At 47.9% G+C, this 20439-nt stretch overlaps 6 protein-coding genes across 6 annotated transcripts; 1 reads left to right on the top strand and 5 right to left on the bottom strand.

Moving 5' to 3' along the window:
* Positions 1-1423: 1423 nt before the first annotated feature.
* On the bottom strand, positions 1424-2200 carry Aspvir_004314 (uncharacterized protein; the record flags this gene model as incomplete). The annotated part of the gene is made up of 1 exon (XM_043267543.1): positions 1424-2200. One exon carries the CDS (start codon positions 2198-2200, stop codon positions 1424-1426), a length of 777 nt encoding a protein of 258 aa, XP_043123478.1.
* Positions 2201-3030: 830 nt separating this feature from the next.
* Aspvir_004313 (dolichyl-phosphate beta-glucosyltransferase) lies at positions 3031-4434 on the bottom strand (the record flags this gene model as incomplete). The annotated part of the gene is made up of 3 exons (XM_043267542.1): positions 3031-3375; positions 3436-4239; positions 4318-4434. The coding sequence occupies 3 exons, from the start codon at positions 4432-4434 to the stop codon at positions 3031-3033; spliced, it is 1266 nt and encodes a 421-aa protein (XP_043123477.1).
* Positions 4435-5632: 1198 nt separating this feature from the next.
* Positions 5633-8182, bottom strand: Aspvir_004312 (uncharacterized protein; the record flags this gene model as incomplete). Its single annotated transcript, XM_043267541.1, has 3 exons — positions 5633-5785; positions 5840-7949; positions 8034-8182. 3 exons carry the CDS (start codon positions 8180-8182, stop codon positions 5633-5635), a joined length of 2412 nt encoding a protein of 803 aa, XP_043123476.1.
* A 3313-nt stretch (positions 8183-11495) lies between these two features.
* Positions 11496-13065, bottom strand: Aspvir_004311 (C3HC4 finger protein; the record flags this gene model as incomplete). The annotated part of the gene is made up of 4 exons (XM_043267540.1): positions 11496-11653; positions 11705-11788; positions 11872-12879; positions 12936-13065. 4 exons carry the CDS (start codon positions 13063-13065, stop codon positions 11496-11498), a joined length of 1380 nt encoding a protein of 459 aa, XP_043123475.1.
* Positions 13066-15144: 2079 nt separating this feature from the next.
* On the top strand, positions 15145-16261 carry Aspvir_004310 (putative NUDIX family hydrolase; the record flags this gene model as incomplete). The annotated part of the gene is made up of 3 exons (XM_043267539.1): positions 15145-15194; positions 15253-15661; positions 15749-16261. The coding sequence occupies 3 exons, from the start codon at positions 15145-15147 to the stop codon at positions 16259-16261; spliced, it is 972 nt and encodes a 323-aa protein (XP_043123474.1).
* A 160-nt stretch (positions 16262-16421) lies between these two features.
* On the bottom strand, positions 16422-17524 carry Aspvir_004309 (MutT/nudix family protein; the record flags this gene model as incomplete). Its single annotated transcript, XM_043267538.1, has 4 exons — positions 16422-16660; positions 16758-16998; positions 17234-17326; positions 17468-17524. 4 exons carry the CDS (start codon positions 17522-17524, stop codon positions 16422-16424), a joined length of 630 nt encoding a protein of 209 aa, XP_043123473.1.
* Between the last annotated feature and the right edge of the window lie 2915 nt (positions 17525-20439).

The raw sequence follows: 20439 nt of genomic DNA, 5'->3' as shown, positions 1-20439 counted from the left end.
ATTATCAACTTGGCGTTCTCTGGGAAATGGAAACAGCATCGCCAGGGCAGATCTCCGCCGCATGAAAATTAAAAGGAAAAACAGATGCAGGAAACCACCTACAAGGTACAGACAAGAGGGGACAAGGGGTTCGCTAGGCACAGCGTCGTCCTGTACAACGTTGAGTGGTTAATTTTCGGCCGACAACTAGCGTATGAAGAGGTGCCTGAAAGCGCGGACAAATATGGATGAACTCCTCAGGCACAGCGTGGCCCCATAGAAGGAGCAGCGATAGCGTTGTCAACTGCTCCGTAGTGTGGAGATCGAATGCTGGATTGCTTGGTGCCAGCCAAACGTCGGAGGACAAGTAATCTTTCACCGCAGCGATAGTAGTTCAGCGCATTATGTTACCAGAAGACGAGTTGCTGATAAACGACCGCAGACTGAAGCAATTATATCAGTTTTCAGAAAGCGGGTCGACGATGGATGTCCCACATTTATGCGGGGGAATTGTGTGAGACGTACCAGACTAGCACCTCAGTCTCCTACCGTCCGTCCTTTATGAGAGTGTAACCTCAGTGCTCTTTCAACGAACCGAGGCTGTCGAATTCGGGCGCCAAGCACGGAGATGATTATCGACGAAGGATAGAGAAAGAAGGATAAATCGATGGTTATATCTCCAAATGGATGCCAATAGCAGAGGTATGCATCAGATCTTGGGGAATCTGCAAAATGGAGGTGGTAGGGGAAAGTGGGCGATCACGAGAGACGCGATGACGTTATGCCATACAAACCCGTCCAACAGACAATCGATTCTCCTCATTCAAGTGTCATTTGTGAGGTCTTGTGTCTGTGTAAACATTCTAACTGATTATTATTCTTGAATGATCTTCCGAACTCTCCCGTAGTCAGAGTCAGAATGGCACTTGGAGTCGGGCTTGGGTCGGCCGATCATGCCATGAGCTCAAGCAGTATGTTAGGCATGCGGGTTTGGCCCTTAAAACCATCATATAATCTTGCTTCGTTTGATATTAGTATTAGTATAGCACTGATATAAGTACAGGGAGCGAATATCTATCCAATCAGTCTATAGTCTATATGAGGTGAGTACGCCCAGTCAAAAAAAACTCCTCCGTGCCAAACCCTTCAATATGAAAGCAAACCATCCAGACGAGAAATATGAAATATTCCACAAAAAGTAACCAGCGCCATGCATTTCCTATCCGAGCCTCCTGCGCCAGAATAATCCCGTTAGCTCCAAGTGATTGACCCACGCCAGGCCGAGATCGGACAAGACTGAATGTCAACTTTTGCAGCGCATAACATCGGGACGTCATCCTGCAGCAGTCCCCAACCGTTCATAGACTCTAAAACGAACGATGACATATGCTGCAAGATCCGACTCTCCAAATGAATAAGAATAAGAGAAGATTTTCAAGGTCCGTCAAAGAGAAGGCCGACCTTGCGACGACCGACTCCCCCTCCTCAACAACCTCTGCGCCTCATCCATAACATGCCGATGAATCGACGGCAACGGAAAGAAATGCAGATCCTTCCTTATCGCCCCAAACACCGTCGCCAGATAAAGGACCCCACGAGCCGATAGCTCGCGCCCACCCACAGAAGCAGACGGATAGTAGAACCTCGGATCCAGATAAAAGAAGACACTAGACCACTGCGGCAGCTTCTCCATGAGCAACCGTCCAGCGCGCTCGTAGTCCTTCAACACGCGCTTCGGCACTCCCGTCTGCGAATGCACAAAGAAGCGGATCTCGAAGCCGACGCTACGAATGCGGCTGCGCGCCGTCGCGCTGAGGGTATCCAGGAACGCGCCGAGACGACTCAGATCGAACGAGTTCAGGAAGAACAGGGTGTGGCGCGAGTAGAGAAAATCCTCTGCTTCGTCGTGGATCTGGCGGTTGACAGATAGCAGATTGCGCGCCGTGCCGTCCTGCCCTACCCAGCTGGGACACATGGAGAGGGCGCGGAACCGTCCGCGTGAGGTGAAGCTGTTGCCGCGATCGTCGACGACGATCAGCGGACGGTCTGTGTATTCATTAGGGACCGCCAGGGCATATTCGTAGATCTTCAGACGGAGCTCCGGAGGCAGTCGAAGGAAAGCCGACTGTTTGGGAGTTGTATTTCGAGGACTCCGCGCCCCGATTTGCGTGGATTTCGATGTAGAAGCGATGACCTCGAGCATATCAAAGTCGATCGACATTGTAGCTTGATATCATATAACGAACGTCAAGGGTAAGAAGTATAGGGACGTAAGCTCTGTATCTTTAGGGATACCCCAGTGTGGAAAAAGCTCCCAGTGACATCAAACAATTCACAGAATAGACAAATCAAAACTATATCAGAATTCAACACCTCATCCAATGCCTTTCTATAAGGGTACAAAGATAATAATATGCAGAAAGAGAGAAAAACGTAGACAAATTTTGCAGAGATATGAATCAGAGCATTCCAAGCCGATATGCACCGATGGACTGACAACTGAGTCAGTATTTGGCAAAGTAAAAGAGAGAGCAGAAAAAAAAAGCATCATACCACACGTCCAGCATCCAATCAGTCCAACATCCACTGTCATCGTGCCTCCACCACAGGCTGGGCTATCGAGGATCTGCCTTATATTCTGCAGCTTGAGTCGGGCCGACCGACGTCAGGGAAGAAAATTCCTGCCGAAAACTTTGGCTCTCTCTGCCATTTCGATCAATTGGATGAAATGATGGAAATAATGGGACCTGTCCGACGGAAAAGAGAAAAGTCAATTTGGTATGGGTCTTTGGTTCATCGGGATCTTCCATTGCTTGCTCGGCTTCTCAAAATTGAGTGGCAAGAAACGAATGGAGACGGAGATGTTCGGGATCAGTCGCCGCCATTTTTCCAGTGATTTAGAATAAGTATAGAACCTTTATTGGGCTTGTCTCTTTTCACGTCGTCGTGGAATATACCTCTCTGGGCAGATCTTCATGAAGTAATCAGATGATAGGATGCAGCAATCATTGTATAGACCCAAATACAACACGTAGAATCTCTTAGCCCCTGTCACGTCCGTTTGTAGACCCCCAATGTCCATGCAGCCCGGAGGACAGCCAGACCCCAAGCCATACCGATGCTATCGCGAACGACATTCAGCTTGCTCCCCTTGACCTCTCTCCAGCCCACGGGAACCTCTGCGACCGGGATATCCGAGAATTCAGCCAGCATGAGCATCTCGACGTCGAAAATCCATCCTTCCGAGTGCATATAGGGGATGATATAAGGCAGCGAGGCCCTCGAGAATAACTTGAACCCGCACTGGGTGTCTTTGATGGTCGCTGTTTTGGGAGGCGTCATAAGCCACAGTATCAAATGAAACGAATGCATCAGGAAATTGCGTAGTTTCGAACGCTGTGATCGGGAGTCCGACGTCAGCCTTGCCCAGTTCACGACGGGAGCTACAAATCATACCTTGACAACAGCCTCACTACCAACCATGTGCGCTCGCGAACCCACTGCTACTCCACGCCCGTCCGAGTCCTCAATGTCCCGACAAGCAGTGACCAGCTTCCCCAGATCCTCAAACTTGCTCGCCCCATCGGCATCGGCGAACACCACGTACTGACCGCGGACATGCCGCATACCATGCGTAACCGCCCCGCCCTTCCCCCGATTCTCGGCCAGAGTCACCACCCGGATCGTGCCGGGCGGAATATGGACCCCCTCATGGGGCGTCGGCGTCCAAGGACCAGCATACCCCTTAGGGTGTAACGAAAGCTGGTGGTCGCGGGCAAAAGCAAACGCGACCTCCTCCGTCTTATCCTTGGACCCGTCGGAGACAATGATAATCTCCCAGCCCTTCCCAGGTGGAAACTTGCCGTTAGGTGTGGCCGTTGTCGTGGCATGGCCGTTCGCATGTCCGTTGGCCAGTTTCCGCTGTCGGATTGCATCTCCGGCTTTCTCGTCGGAGGTGGATGACGCCCCTAATGTCCCATACATCCTCTCCAGGTAGTTGACCGCCTCCTCTAGCATGCCAGCCAGACGGTCCTCCTCGTTGTACGCGGGGACCACCAATGACATGAATAGCTCCGCCTTCTCCATATGGGAATGGTCAAAGATCCGACCGGGACGTTTCTGCCGGTCCAGGACGTCTTGCCAGCAGGGCAGTTGTTCGGGTTGGGTGATTGCTCCATCCTCGGAAAGGGTGCGGTATCGCTTCTCCTCTGGTAATGGCTTTCGCGGTTCGGGTGCGACTAGGTAAAGGACGACGTAGAACTTGCACGGGAAGATGTCAGTAATTTTCAAGACCAAATATTGGCATAGGAGGAAAGAAAGGCGACAGGAAGAGCATACAAGAATTAATGATCCCAAAAGGGTCGCGGATATGGCAACCAGGAGGACGGGAAGAGGCACCCTGGCTAGCAGTTTTGTGCAATGGACACACGTCCCAATCCACGATTGCTCAGCCATAATGGATATGACAAACGCGTTTGTAAATGAAGAAAAATGTTGCAATGATAATCACAGTAGCGGTAGACGAGCTCAGGCGCTCGAGATACAGGTCAAGACGATCCCTGGTTGGTCGGCCATGCGACACGGAGCCTGTCTGGTCAGTAGTACTTGCATTGAGAGTTGAAGTCGCTACAGACAATGGCCATCATGCGCGGAATGCCATGAAAGTTGGGGCGGGGGACCGGATAGCCAACTTGTCCTTTTGGTTTTGGGTTTAGTGAGTAGTAGATAGCTGGTTGCAAGTACCCGCCAAGTGTAATCCGACCCTACGGGCCGCGATGCTTCAACCCCACAACAGCCAACAGGCACTTACGTATACGGCCACGCACTATCCACTAGGTACTACATGGGTACACGGAGATAACTAGGTACCTAGATGTACACGTCTGGTATGGACAGCCCATCATTGGCGGACATCATTTATGCAAACGATGCTCAATTGTTAAAGTCTATTTTCTCATTTTATGGGCTCCAAGAATGAGCATGTACGGGCGGCCCGATCACAAACAAATCTGTGGAAGGGAAATACGGACCCGAGTGAAAACATGCTGAGGGAAAGGAACATCGTATCATCACCAGTGACAGCTCAACGAAGCCGTCTTATCCAATAGAAGTTCACACATGCAGCGAGCGTAGGATCCAAAAGGAACCCAGTTGACTACAGAATAGATGGGGAGCAGAAGTAACCCATCTGGGAATACCACGTAATCAGTAAGAATGCAACTTCGATAAGGAGATACCTCTGGAAGTATCATTCCGGGGCAGAGTAGGAATATGAAAGAGTCTAAGATGAAGTCTCAGCGGAGATACCATCTTAGAAAATTGAATGTTCTTGAATTGCATTTGCGAGGGAGGGGTATTGGCTGTGTTTGCTTCGCACAAGCGTGATCCGGCAGACCAGCGCAATGGTCACTTTCCTAAGCGCTCCTGACGAGTTCGCCTTACGCGGGCTGTCGTCGGGGATTGTGTGACAAGTCATGTTGCCATTTTCCATTCAATTACCTGTCCTTGATGTTCAGCCATTGATGGCACGCCTTATTCCTAGGTTGGTATCGTCGCACTCTGAGCTTTGACAAGCTTCTGATCGACAGCCCAGCGTCTCGAGCGCAATTGGCGAAACTGTGTTATGACTTGGCGTAAGAGAGAAGCTGAAACCTCAAGTGTCAGGCATGTCCGAATCGCGGGCCCCCGACTGCGGCGCTGCGACTTTGAAGGGATTATGCTGCTCCGCAAGTTTCTCAAGTCGAAGCGCAAGGGGTGTCACCGAGAACTTTCGGGAGACGGGGTCGTATGTCATCCAACGGTTGAACTGTACCTTGTTAGCGCTTTTACACATTCCTTTGCCGCGGTCCTTCGGACATACCGTCGCCAGCTTCACTCCCAGCCAAAGGCACCTGTACATCCTGGAGACGTTCAGAGAGGGTAGCTCAATGAAACGCCCCTCATCCTCGATGAGAGAATCCTCAAAGAAATGTGGCGGGAAATAGAGTTGACTCCAGAGCTGACCACGTATGAAAAAGTCCTCCGGCAATTGCTTCCTCTCTTCCACAGTAGGGAAATGGGGACTTTCGAAAATTCGAATATCTGCATCATCGCGAAACATGGTATTGAGAAAGGTGGCGATCTTTCTCCACGGAACGAAAGCTTCGACGTATTCTATGCTGGTATTGCCGTTGAGTGCTAGGCACCAGAGGAAGGCCAGCGAGATATGAACTGTGGGATAAATGTTCTTGTTTCCGATCTGGTCAAGAAGGACAGAAAAGCTTTGGAATGTCAGGCACGACGCGTAAAGACTAAGCGGCGAATACATTCGACCATCTGTGGATGCCATTGATCCATCCTCGGTCAAATGGAGGTCACAAGCGGAAGTCGACGTTTTTGCAGACGTCGGTTGGGTCTCCAAAGCAGATCTCCCTTGATGGATTCCTCCCGGGTGGAACTTGGCGGGCAAGGCGGCGTCGGGGTGATTGTATTCGAATATGGCTGCGAAATTGCACGACGACATGTAGACGCCCTGCATCTTAAAGGCGGCCCCCATTCGGCCAACATGAGTATCCAAGTGTGCCAAAAATTCCTCTGCTGATCTGTAGAACTGAGGCGCCGGGTTGCGATAGAAGAGATAGCCATGAGCCAAAACAAAAGCCGCAATGAGCGGATAGTGATGATGTGCTTTTGGCGCATTCAGAAGCGGATTAAACAATGATGGTATGCTTTCCCTCGTGCTTGGAAAAGAGTGCACACTGACTAAAGACTTTGTATAGTAGAACAGCTGCTGCACTACATCCGGGCGAGCTAGGACGGCAAGGTGATGTTGTATCCTGCCAACATCAGGATTCCTATCCGCTGCCTTGTTGTACCAGTATCTGGCGACGCCAGCCCAGATCTCGCGGTCCCGCAGGTCCACCTCTTCTACTGCCATTCTGTATCGTGCTAAGTCGCCCAGGCATTCAATCCAGGTCTCTTCAAATGCGCGGACGCTTTCTAATAGCAGAGTCATCATTGAATAAGCCATGTAAATGAAAGTCAGCATATGCTCCAGGGAGTCAGGGAGCCGATGGCGTAGTAGCTCTAGGAAGGAATGGATCCCGTAACGCCACATACGAGCCGGCATGGCATATTTCTCTGCCAGTCTTTTGAGCATAGGACTTGCGGACGGATGTTGTGATGCTAGAAAGAAGTCGTGATGCTCGTTCAGCAGCGTTCGATGTAAGGCAATCAGGGCCTGCCATTGGAGTGGGGACAGCGCAGTCTTCGACTCGGACTGTTGCTTGTCGATTTCAATGCACTTCTTCTCCACCATGACTAGCCCAGCGTAGATTCCGCGCACTTCATTGATCAATTGCTCTTCTGTTATAGGATGAGTTTCTGGCTGTAGGAAGATCCCATGTGATGCTGTACCTCCGGCTACCGCAGAGTCACCTCCAGCGGATTTCTGATCAAAGCTCAATCCTTCCACGGGTCCTGCCGGTTGCCCCTTGGGCCGCGCAGCGAGTGTCTGTTGCCTGACACTTGGCTGAAGGGTCGACACACTTCCATGCTGAACGGGGCTTGCACGCATCTGTTGCGCATCGGATTGCGACACCTCTTGTCGCCATTTCCCGGCAAGATCATCAGCGGAGCTTGCTGAAAATCTAGGCAGTCGCGTATCGCTCTTAGACGGACTACTTTTGCGATTTCCGGTTTCGCCTACTATCCGACTGCCGGGGATGCCTAGCATCTGGGAAGAACGTCGTTGTCGGGTCTTTAATTTCTGCTGGCGACCTTTTATGGAATGAGGTGACGCAGCCTCCATACTCTCTCCTGAAGCGAAGCCTTGATTGCTCAGATCTTCCGAGTCCGAGTTTTCTGGCATAGCCCCCGCTGAATAAGGCCTCTTTACAGAGATCGAGGGGCTGATGGAGTATCGAGCCGGATGGGTGATCGGATATGCCACAAGAGACCCATTATCGCCAGGCAATCGACTGATTGATTCCCTAAATAACTCAGTCAGTAGATGAGAGGCAAACGGACAAATACCTTGGAAGAGGAATAATGGAGTTGCCGACGGAAATACCTACTTGGGAAAGTCGCCGGTCTCATTTGTGAGCTTCGGGGAATCAATCGATTGGGCACCCAATTGGTCCGCCGCGTGGTCCTTTCTACTGATGTGGACATTGGGATGATCTGGAACAATGCCCGACTGCTGGTACATAAATCCGTTGCTCATTATTCTCAAAGGATTTTCGAGTCAATCTGGAGCATGTCATCTGATTGAATTCTCCCATCTGCATCAGCTGATATGATCCACATCCCAGCTTAGAAGAGAGGTAACGGATGAGACGGAGATTGGCAAGAGGGGCACGAATCTGTGGTGTCCAACTGTTGAGTGAGTACTAGGCAGAAGGAGCACAGACACACCAAAGGAACACAGGAAGATGACAGAAGACACGCACAGCTTTGAATCTTCACTCTCAGTACACAACAAAGATGAAACACAAAATGGAATATGGAAACAAACAAAATGATATTAGTCAAAAGGATCGGCTGCACTCACGACGCCAGGCGGGAAAAAAAAAAAAGGCCCAATGAAGAATGAGGATGGTGATGACGACACTTACTTGGGGAAGCTATTGAAGCAAACACCAGCTTATTTATAGCTCTTGATCAAGACAAGGTTAAGCGCGACGGGCAATGATGACTGTAGTCTTGTAGATACCAGGTAGGTAGGCAAAGGCAAAGGCAACCTAAACTAACAGGCTCCATCCGTTTCGGCGAACAGCGAGCCACACAACTAGGAAGGTACCTTACTGTGCCTTACTTCCTGCTCCTGCCTACCTTAACTCCGGATCTTCAGGTAGAAACACCGGGGCTAGCCTGGTAATCTAGGCGGTTTGTTTCCAAAGCTGGTTTGTGGGGAGATGAAGGCAAGGCAGGTCGAGGATTTAAGTTGTCGGATGACCAAGGAAAGGTGATGATGACGATGGATGGGATGCTGTTAATAATACCATGAAACTAACCACAGGAAATAAGGAGGAGTGAATTGATTTCACAATGAAAGGTTGGTTAGGCCATGATAGAGAATGTCTACCTAGTTAATAATATAGAGGAGACAAATATTCAATAATCAAGCCCTGATATTAGCGGATAAATGGCTGTGTTATTGTTATTTTTCCATGATCTTAAAGATTGACCTGGTTGCCTGACCATTGTGAACCTTAACAAGGTCTACATTATCACCGCGGTTGAGCGTCCCTTGTCCATTTCTTCTAGGTCATAACTGATCTACTTGAATAATTAAACAGTCAATTCTACAAAAAGTTGAACCAAAGTCGCTAATATACTTCTTTCCTCCCAATGTACAAGGACAAAACAATATTAATTGACATACCTACTAAGGTAGCCTAAAATGCTGACGATCCACCAAGGAATTTTCTCGAATATCAAAACATGAGCTAGACGAAAGAGTAAAGACAATATTACAAATGCATTTCTCCCTTATCTTCGCCATACGGAAGGCAACGATCGTCTTAACTCCCAAGTATTCACACTTCCTATGATCATTCACCAGCCTTGCAGGTTATCTCACCAAGAATACCACAGAGATTGCACTGAAGACCGAACTTGCTGTAACTTCAGCTTTCGTCAAGGCCCAGTTTCTGCCGTTTACCGATGGTAAACAGTCAACTGGTGAGGATCAGCATCGCACCCTTGGAACTAAGAGTGGTTTGATTTACAACAGCACAAGAACGATGCAGTTATGCGCTACGAGACAATCAGGAGCAGCATTTCCCATGGCCCAGTAGATACTCAGTGCTCGACACATCGCCTTAACAGAAATACAAGACTGCTTCAGATCCATCTGTAGCCTGGCCGTTTTGCCTTGTTTTACCCAGCTTCTAGACCCTATCCATAGACCTGTGCAATGCTAACCGCATTTTATTTCCGATCTGTCTACGGTCATCCTAAAGGACCGCGACAAAGATAGGTATACAGGGCCTTCTTTAACCCAATAAGGCAATGTCAGGCAGCTGGGGCATACGGATGGAATATCCTCATATGTTAGTATGAAGAAGCCTGGCCCACGATCAACACGCCACGTGCAACATGCTCAGACTCTGTCGCCCAAAACAGAAAACAGGCAGGTTGAGACCGGCGGATCCTCCAGAGGAGGCAGATGGCCATTTTGATCGTGGGGGTTGTAATGGAGACACTCGATTTACGAAGCTTCTGGTATACCATGGGTAGCACGGACGACAACAATAGGCATACAGGGAGCATACCTAGCAAATGTCCTCCGCCAAATCATAGTTTTATACCACTGCCCCTTTGCTCATAAGGAGAAGTATGTTTGTTTGCCAGGAATGGTTAAGTGCGGTGGACAAGCTACTTTATTTCAATGGTTGCCTTGTCTGTGCGACTGCGAGACTGCGGCCCATTGCCCCCTTCCATTGTAGATAGGTACCCTTAGCAATATCGGCGACAGCGTTCCGAGTTAAACCAATGACATTGCATATGGATCTCACGAACCCCTTCGATGAACGGTCAGATCAGTATTCGCCCTATTGCGGAGTACAAGGTACCTTACTGCAAACCCATGTCAAGGCGTATTGTTTGCCTGGGTAAAAGCGCCATGCACCCTCCCCAGTCATCGGAACATAGCGGGGTGTACTCCGTAGTACTTAGTGCCTTAGGCACATACCATTAGCTGACCAGTTGACAGTTTCAAAATCCATGAAAAATACGACGCCATCTGGTGTCATTGCGCAACCATGTCTGGGCTTGAAGCTTACATTAGAATTTCAGGGAGTGTGATCACATAAATGGCCAGTTTTCACACGCATGTTTGCCTGCTACTTTTGAGTCAAATTTGGAAGGCAACGGCCCTGCGAGACTCTAGTAGTGTTTTGGTCACAGCCTCTTCATATCTCTGTGTCTTGACTGCCTCTGCCGTGATCATAAGATGCCTATGATTAGGCCACCACCGATCATCCGGTCATCGTTTAGTCGCCTATCTACGGAGTATGGTATGATTGAACGAAGTGACCGCGGAACGGATATGGTCATCATCGGCATAGCTGCAAATGTCGGTCTCAGATTTATTCTCTTCATTACACAGTCCAGTGTCATCGCTGCTGACGATGACTCATGCACAGAGCAAATTATGCATTATTAACCGCATTCGTCTATCGTGGGGCATAGTAGGTTATCAAGATTCTGCTCAAGCAACAAGAAAATCTCGGAGAGTGTCACACTGACAGAACGAAGCCCGACAAACAGGTTGACTGTGCCTCCCGACGAGACTCCTGGACCGGTAACTGCGCTGAAATCATCATGTATGGTGTTAGAGGCGGCGCTATGCAAAGAAGTCTGAGAGTGAAAAACTGTCTCAAACTTATTGCAAGACACTCGCTGAATTTTCTTGGTACCCCTAGAGGATGTTCCATAAACTGTGATAGCTTGTGAGGGACATAAAGTCGAATCGGAAATGCCGCCCTTTATTGACGCTTTTGTTTTGCTATTCAAGGCCGCGGCAACAGATTCTAGCCATTCCAGGGGAGCCGCGCTTTGGCTTTCTCGCCAAATGGCAGAGTATACGCGATCTCAGGATAGCCAAGGCAGCAGTTGGATGAAAACGCAGTAGGAAGTAAGGACAGGCACGTTGAAGCAGCCTGGGGTGTCAGGACAAGTAGATTCGCATCTAGACAACAATCACGTTAGCGCTATTCCTTATCCGAATCTGATACCGTACCTTGGATTTGACAACTCCACGACACATAGGGCAAAGGGGTCGTCCCTTGACCCGAGCTTGATCGAGTCGACTGGACGGTATGTGCTGCTCAGCGCACCAGCGGCAAAGTATCGCGTGACCGCATGGAATTATCACGGTGTCCACGAGTTGACTCATACAGATCTTACATTCGAGATTGACGGTTAATTCCTTGTCTTCTTTGGGCTCGGGACGGCCGTCCGTCGTGTCATCGAGGCCCTTGGGAGTTGGCGGCCTACGATCAACGATGCCGTCGTCATTCAGCGAGCGCTGGCGGTGACTTCCATGGACGACACTACCAGTGCGCATACTGCTTGTGTATGCTTGCAGCTCCGCCAATCGTTGGATCTGGACATGATCTTCTGGCGTGAGATGCGTGAAGTAATGCGGTGCTCCGATCGCCATCGTAGGACCAGAGCTTGTGGCAGTCGCCACCGCCGGCACTCTGGGCACTTGAGATGTCGAGAGGCGACGTGGGAGCTGCGGATTCGTTTCACCTGCCGGGCGCGTGCGTCGACGTGCAGTCTGGCCGACGGATGGAGCCTGCTGCTGCCCCGGCACTGAGCTTGCGGTGGAAGAGGAGCTCTGCGTCCGATGGTGCCGTCTGGGTTGGTTGGTCACCGGTGAAACGCCCCATTGCGGGAATGGCATATATGGATTGGGACGGGTGTACGATGGTGGAGAATAGACAGGTCGATATCGCACACCTGGGTAATTCTGAGTCTCTAAATGTGCGGGAGTATTGACCGTATCTAGTGGTATCATTTGGTAGGCTGGCGCCGTCACATTTGGTGGTCCTGGGGGCTGCAAGTTGGATCTCTGATGCACTGCGACCTGGTGACTATTTTGAAACAACGAACCCGGTGGTTGAACGGGAGCCGTCCGCATATGAGAATAATTGTGTCTGTTGAAATCAGCGACATATTGCGGATCCCAGTAGCGCAGGCTGGCTTCTTGATGGCTTCGATTGTGGTCGGTCATATCTCCCCACAGGGAGTTCTGGCCTGCTATAACCTCCCCGTGGGTTTGTTCGGTCCCTGCATCCATCCCAGTTCTTGTGTCCTGGGAACTGGGTGGCGGGAAGGCGAGGTCTCCATCGTGTATCAAAGCAAGGTACTCATCGGCAAGTGAACTTGCAAACGGATTGGTACTCGAATCTTCTCAAATTGTTAAGCCTAAGACATTGGTTCCAACCGAGGCTACGAGTACTCACTTTGACCGTCGAAATGAGGATTTGTAGAAGCGTCAACGGCACCTGATGCGTTATTTTGCGTAATGATTTGCGGGTCCACAGCCCCGTGGCTGCTGGGATCCCGCATGTTTGAGAACGTTGGAGGCGCCATATTGCTAGAGTCCCCGACAGTGGAACGAGATAAATGCACATCCATGCTCGAAGGGATCAATTGATAGCCCGGGTTGCAGGTGTACTGCGTTGCGGGCTGGTAGGTCAGTAGCGTTTCGCTCAGGAGCTGCAAGTGGTTTAGAATTCTTGTGATCCCCTGATGGATGGCGTGCAGTTCCTCTCGAAGATTATCGATGTTATCGTGGCGAGATTTTCTGCGATAGGGAGATCTCGTCGGCTCTAGGGAGATGGAAGGAGGAAGGGTGGAAGAGATATCGAACGACAGACTGCGTGCGTTGGCACTTGCAAGATAAGCCTCAGCAGGGTATTCTGGTTGACCGTGAATGAAAGCCTGCCTGCCGGGACGGCTAGAGGAAGAGTGAAAACTCCAGTATTCTAAATCACAAGGGCTCAAACCAGTGAGTAATTGCTCTAGTGAATGAAGCAAAGCAGGCAATAAATACACTAAACAAGTGTGGTCAAGCGACTATGAGCGAAGCTGCACATAATAACCAAACACAAAGAGCTCAATGAACTAGTGCATGAACGAGCTGATGAGGTTGGAGATGGGGGGAAAGAGAAGACGGACCCTGGCACTTCCAACAGTACCTTGTAGAAGCAGTTGTGGTATGCCTCGGTGTGTTGCCGGCATTTGCAGATGACAAGATCCTCCCATAAGGAGCACTCGGATGAATGTCCAGACACGAACAGCAGACAGGTGAGCTCAGGTGGAGACAGCCGATGGCATGCTTATGGATACAACTGGGATTGTTTGATAGAGAAACCCAGGCTAACATGATTCAAAGTAGTTATAGATAACGTGCAGATGGGGACAGATAGCCTTATTCCAACCAGATTCTGGCGTACTACTGTGACAGTGTCAATATTAGTCACAATGCAGATGGCGGACAAGTCCCCAGTGTCTTCTTAAATAAAGTGAAAAACATTCGATCATTCGCCTAAGTCAACGATATCAATTGGCTGGAAATCATCTTGTGGATTAGTCTTAAACGGAGCTCGGAATCAGGACCCTTCAAGGCCGACAAGGCCCTATAGAAGGGGGCAAAAAAGGAAGGATAAGGAGAAGGGAGATGAGAGGATAGAAGGAAGAGTGAAAAGAGAGCCAAAGAGCCCCAGGAGGCAACAGAGGTTTTGCCCTGATACTGCAACCAGCCCAGTGAGAACTAACAATGGTTGAATGACACGCAATAGCTGGGCAGGGTCTCCCGGAGTTATTCGACACAGGCCCGTGGATGTTGCCTGAGAAGGATCCTTGACAGTAATAGTAACCAGCCAGGAGCCAAACGGAGCAAAAGTACGAGCGTAATATATATGGGATCTCTGACGTCTGGCCAACGTTGACGAAATCGAGACCGTACCGACCGTCAAGCGAAGGCGGGAAGATGCGCGAGAGACGGGTCTGCACTGCGCCGCAGCCAAAGATGGATTGGGGGAAGAGAAAGAGAACCTTCAGTATTAATAACGGATTATGAGGGGAAGGCGAGCAAGGAATGGACAGAAACATAAAAGGACCATGTCCAAAGCCGTCCAATGATCAAAACCGCCAACTGTGGCGGGTGGCAGGGAATTGGAAGCGACAGGAGCTCCGTAAAGCAACGAAGCTCCTTTGGCGGGTGTCACCATCTATCTGACCCCGCAGGATGATTGATCAGACAGAGTTGTATGGCTGATGTTACTCCGTAGACACGTAAACTAGATATCCAGGATCAGGTATGTAGGTAGGTTATTAGCCGACAAAGAGACGAGTAATGATCGATTGATTGACCCATCCGGGTAGTCCGTGAACCTAGTGCTACCTACTACTGTAGTTAGAATTGCTTCAAGGGGAATGGTTTGAATTGATTATTATTATCAAAGAATGAAATGATGATGATAAGACTAGACTAGACGGAAAAGGAACTTGTAAGGAGATCCCACGGAGCAAGAGGAACGAACACAGGGAGTAATTCCCGCAGCAATCCGTTCGACGTCATTTATCGCTGTCTCTCATTCTCCACCGAACCTCTGTCATCTGCTTGAACGTTTTCCCACGGTTTCCTGGCGCGAGACGGTTCATGTGATGGTCTGTTATTTGTTTGAGATTCCTTGGGTCACGCGGTTCATCTTGTGGTAAGCAGACTCGCTTCTCACGAGTCCTTGACCAGCACACGCGATTCATGAGGAACAGGCTGTGGCTGTCCGTGCGGCATCTGCATCCAACCTGCTTCTCCAATCCCAGTGCACCATCTGTCACAATCAGGTCAATGTCGAGCTTCACCATTCCTCTTGACGAAGGCAATAGATCTGTGTCTGTGCCAGTCAACTCCCTGAGCGATTTGAGCAAGGACGATCTCCTACGTTTTCCAGCCTTTCAGATCTGGCTTTCCACCCTTCAGCGATCCTTACAACGACAACACCATCCATCCCATGAGTTCAACCACAACCCCTATGTTTTACGGAAGATCAATGTTCAATCTGTTGATCACTTCAAGGGCGGCAGATTGGGGTTTGTTAAGCTCAACGCAGAAGTTTCCAATGGAAACGGGGAAACTCTCCCGGGGTCGGTCTTTCTGAGAGGCGGTAGTGTAGGAATGTTGGTAAGAATGACAACATCTCATCTCTATACGACGCGAATCAGATTACAGAACCCTTATTAACTGACCATCATGATGCTTGTGTGATAGATGATCCTCCAGCCCGACGATGTGCCGTCATCGAACGAGGACGAGAAGAGCGCGATTCTGACCATTCAACCCCGAATCCCGGCTGGCTCCCTAGCTTTCCCCGAGATCCCAGCCGGTATGATTGATGATAGTGGAACATTCGCTGGAGCAGCCGCGAAAGAGATAGAAGACGAAACAGGATTGACAATACCCCAAAATGAACTTGTCGATATGACCTCTCTGGCGCTACAATCGATTTCGGAGCCAAAGGACGGAGAGTCTCTGCAAAGGGCAGTCTATCCGTCCCCCGGAGGGAGCGATGAGTTTATCCCCTTGTTTTTGTGCCAAAAGAGGATGCCGCGCAAAGAGATCGAGAGTCTACAAGGACGGCTGACGGGTTTACGCCAGCATGGAGAGAAGATCACATTGAAGATTGTGCCGTTGAAAGTCCTTTGGAAAGAGGCATTGCGAGATGGCAAGACACTTGCCGCATGGGCACTATATAACGGCCTGAAACAGGACGGAAAGATTTGAGAACGGCTGAGCATTGTAGCCAAAGCCGATAGGAAGATTGACACCTGCAGTCTCTACTCCGTAGAATATGGATAAGTATGTATCGACATGAATGGATCCTCGATCTCGTCTATATGCGGGACGCAGCCAGATACACCAAAGCCGTGAATGAAGTGCGCAATTAAAGCTTCAGCTTCTTCGCCAGTTCGATGCCCTCTGCTAATGTCCCCACGCGGGCATCGATTGCATATCCCTCGGCTTCGAGTCTCTTCAACTCGGAAAACAATGTACTCAAGGGCAGTGTGAAGCACTCGATAAACTCATTGTCCTCGAGTTGCGGTTTAGGATCCTGATTTTCAGGAAGCGACAGATCCACACGCACATGAACCATATTCAGATTAGTGTTACACATCCCCGGATCTGTGATACCTTCAATCAGTGTCTTGCATCACGCTCGGAGAGTCGAACCCGGCCTTGATCACGGAAATTTGCGTGTAGTCATCAATACATCACTCACCATTAAACATGAGAGTGCTTGTCTGCTCTGCCACTCCCACGTAGCCCGTCTCCTCCCTGAGCTCGCGCACCGCACATTCCTCGACGGTCTCGCCGGCGTCGATAAGGCCAGCTGGAACTTCAATGACCACTTTGTCGATAGGCGGCCTGTACTGTTTCTGCAGCAACAATTCAGAGCCTGTTGGCTTGTCGATGATAGTCACAATTCCCACGCCATCGACATTGCAGCCCGGTGGTCGAGTCTGTCCCAGTCAGTACTTCATGTAATACTACGCAAGGTTCCTCGGCCACGAAGGATGTCTTGCTGCTCAAGTAAGGAGGAGAAAGCCAGAAGCCTTCTGCTGAGTCACAATGCAGACTCGCAGTGACATGGCGTCATGGCATCATGCGCCATCCTGGATGTCCAGCATGGGCGTGAAGAATCATCTCAAGACCCGTACAGGAGCCGCACCGGGCAAGTAAAAGAGACGAACTTACCTGTCTCTCGGCCGACTCCCAAGTCCTTTCCACACCATTTGGATCAGTGTATGTGGTCAGGACCAACCTGGTCCATTTGGCATTACTGTTTTCCTATCATGTGGATCAGCCCATACTTCGTTCTTTTCACCACAAAGAGGTTATTCCGGTAGAATAGGAGAGGTCGGCGCGAACATTGCGCCATGAACAATACACCGTACTTAAATTGCCCCTCCAGGAACATCAGTTACATACCAATGGAGCTCGTGATAAGAATTTTGACTTGGCGTACTTGGGATCGGACCCGGACATCTTTTGGTCTTGGTGAACGTAAGGTAGCAATACCAATTGAGGCAGTTATAGTATACCGGAATCAAGAAGAGAAGAGCCGATCCTATCACTTCAATGGCGATGGTATAATGTGTAGTTTGAGCGGTCAGGTTTACCACTGGTGACTAGAGCTATTTATGTTCAATGTCGATGGAGCATGAAGTATGAGTATGGAGTATGGACAAACTACCTGTATGCCTTGGGCCAAAAAGGAGGGGCCGCGGCTAAGCCCCTTTCAGATCAAGATAGGGCCAACCCTGGTCTTATCTCATTCATTGTATGAAGACAGATGCTCAAATAACTATGCTTTAAGCAACCGCGAATTGCTATCTCTGATCAGGACCTGAAATCTACTTCAGCTCTCTGTAAATACCTATTCCATTTCCGCTGTACTACTATCAGGCTATTAGTGTAGTGCTGACTGCTTCTTACAAGGTCAGGCTCATGCCTGAGCCATAAATGATAAACATCCTTCTTCCTTATTCCAGTTTGGACCAGCTCTAGACCATCTCTGTCCACTAGGGTCTGCCCATTAATGGATGCTCGCCAAATTTTTGTTCCTATCGACCTTCAGTGACCGGCGAATAAGTCATTTTGACCGCAAAAAAGGTGAGCTGTATCTCAGTAAGAGTACGAGTGGCTAGGAGAAGATGGGACATCTTCTCGAATTCTGGAGTAGCTCTGTACTCGGTTATCCAGCACTCTTAATAGCGTTTCTCCGTTATTTGTTGTTGATCCGTTGAAGTCTTGGGAGCTCTCCGTTGATATAATCGTTGTATATCTCCTCTTTCTTACCATTATGAGATTCTGGCCAACAAGTATTTCATAGTCAGTGAAATCCAGAGCAAGTATATCACTTTATATAGTGTTTGGTGACTTTCCATCCCGAGGAAGGAAGTGCGTCGCAGTCTCCAGAAGGATAGCCCCGGATCCAGTTAGTGGTGAACCAAGAGTCAGACAACCTGACATCGCAACTTTTGTCAACCAGGGGCAGTTGAGCGGAGAGGTCGGACTCAATGACGCCCTTTTCATGGATGAATATCACTGCCTCGGTTGCTTGCCGAAGACGATATCTGAATTGATCAGTCAACAGGACATCTTACTCCAGATTCACGTTCGGTTCATTTCGAAGGTCGACATGTCATCGTAGCAGCGGACGCACAGGGCAACGTATGCCTGCCCTAACGGCTGTGTATTTGATATCGACAAGAGCTTTGACACTGCAGATGATGGACTCAATCACACAAAGCCTTTCAAATAACCCTGTTGCTCAGCCTGCGGACAATTGCGCAGTCAGACATCAAGAGTAAATATCTGTGCAGTCGGTTGCTCAGTGTTGAGATAATGTTGTAGTTCGACCATCGGCATAACATAGCGCCTGATTATCAATTTCCACGTTGGACTCCTGGAAGACGCGATATTCTGATTATTTAAAACACTAAAGGGTACACGGCAGCGCGGTGAGAACCCAAGAGGGTAATTGGATCCTTTAGGAATCAGAGACAGATCAGATATTGGAATGAGGACGGACAATTGGCATGAATGGGAGACAGCAGGCAGGCTTGGCAGGTGCATAATAGAGGGGCCTTAAAAGGCTTCATACAGGGCGTGCAAGGATAGTCAACAACTCAAATATCACTGATGCAAAATAAAGATGCAAAAACAAAAACATACAATAGCATGTATATGTCAGTGGTTACCTCTCCTAGCATCTATTCTATTACTACTTTACTGCTTAAGTTCTGGCACCTTTAGGTGAAGATTTAGGTGCCTAAATATTCTGTACTTAAGCTAATAAGAAGTTATATTTTTATAAATAGGTAAAATGGCTTCTATAAGGGAAATAAGTAATCTAAAACCCTATAATATATCTATCTTACTCCTATTCCTTCTTCAATACTTACTTAAGGTTAATTAGATAATATACTATAAAAAGTAGTAGTAAAATTTACATGCTTAATTAATCTTAATAAGATTAATAATAAAGAGATTAAAAGAGCTGTTCTTCTAAGAATATCTAAAAAATATAACTAAAGTCTAATATACTTTAATAAGTAAGTTATTTAAGCCTACTAAGGGGTACTTATTACTTATCTTTTAGTTTCCTAAAGCTATACTCTAAGGCCTGCTTTCCCCCTAATATTAGAATATATAAAGGGTTTTTAGAATTTTATATAAGGAATACTATAGGTTATATTAAGGAAAAATCTATAGTAGAGATTATTAAAACTTTTTATTAAGGCTTTAAGATAGCTCTAGCTTATATAAGGGACTTCTTTATCTTACTAAGTATATTTACTATTATAAAGAAGGTATATATTTATATATTTTATCTAGCTTTATATTAATAAATCTTAAAGTATATTATATTAGACTTAAAGACTAAAGTTAGTCTTCTAGATATTAAGATACCTAGAGATAGACTATCTCTAAATAATTTAACTATTCTCTAAATATAGCTCTAGTATTAGGACTTTAAGGAATACTAGAGTAAATATCCTAACTAAAGTTAAGTATAGCTTTCTATATTAATACTACTCTATTACTTTTCTTCTACTTAAACTAGAGAGGTATATAAGTTAATAGTATATTAATCTATTTCTTAGTAGAAGGATAGCTATAATAATAAGGATATTAATCTTTAGGCTAGTATTATAGTAGTATACTATAAGGTCTATATTTAGTAGATTATATTTAGTAAAAGCCTTATAAAGCTAATTATATATAGTATTTTATCCTTACTATTAAGCTTATTAATAGCATTCTAATATTAGTACTAACTTATATTTAGGAGTTTATAAAAGAGTATTAGAGAATAAAAAAATAGGAACCTCTAGTCTATACTTTCTATAAGATATATAAGAATAAAGTCCTACTCTTTTTTAATCTATTTTTAT

The sequence above is a fragment of the Aspergillus viridinutans genome (genome assembly GCF_018404265.1).
Source record: "Aspergillus viridinutans IFM 47045 DNA, scaffold_2, whole genome shotgun sequence".
NCBI lineage: Eukaryota > Fungi > Ascomycota > Eurotiomycetes > Eurotiales > Aspergillaceae > Aspergillus > Aspergillus viridinutans.
The sequence above is the reverse complement of the archived record's forward strand: the minus strand, read 5'-3'. Positions and strand labels throughout refer to the sequence as shown.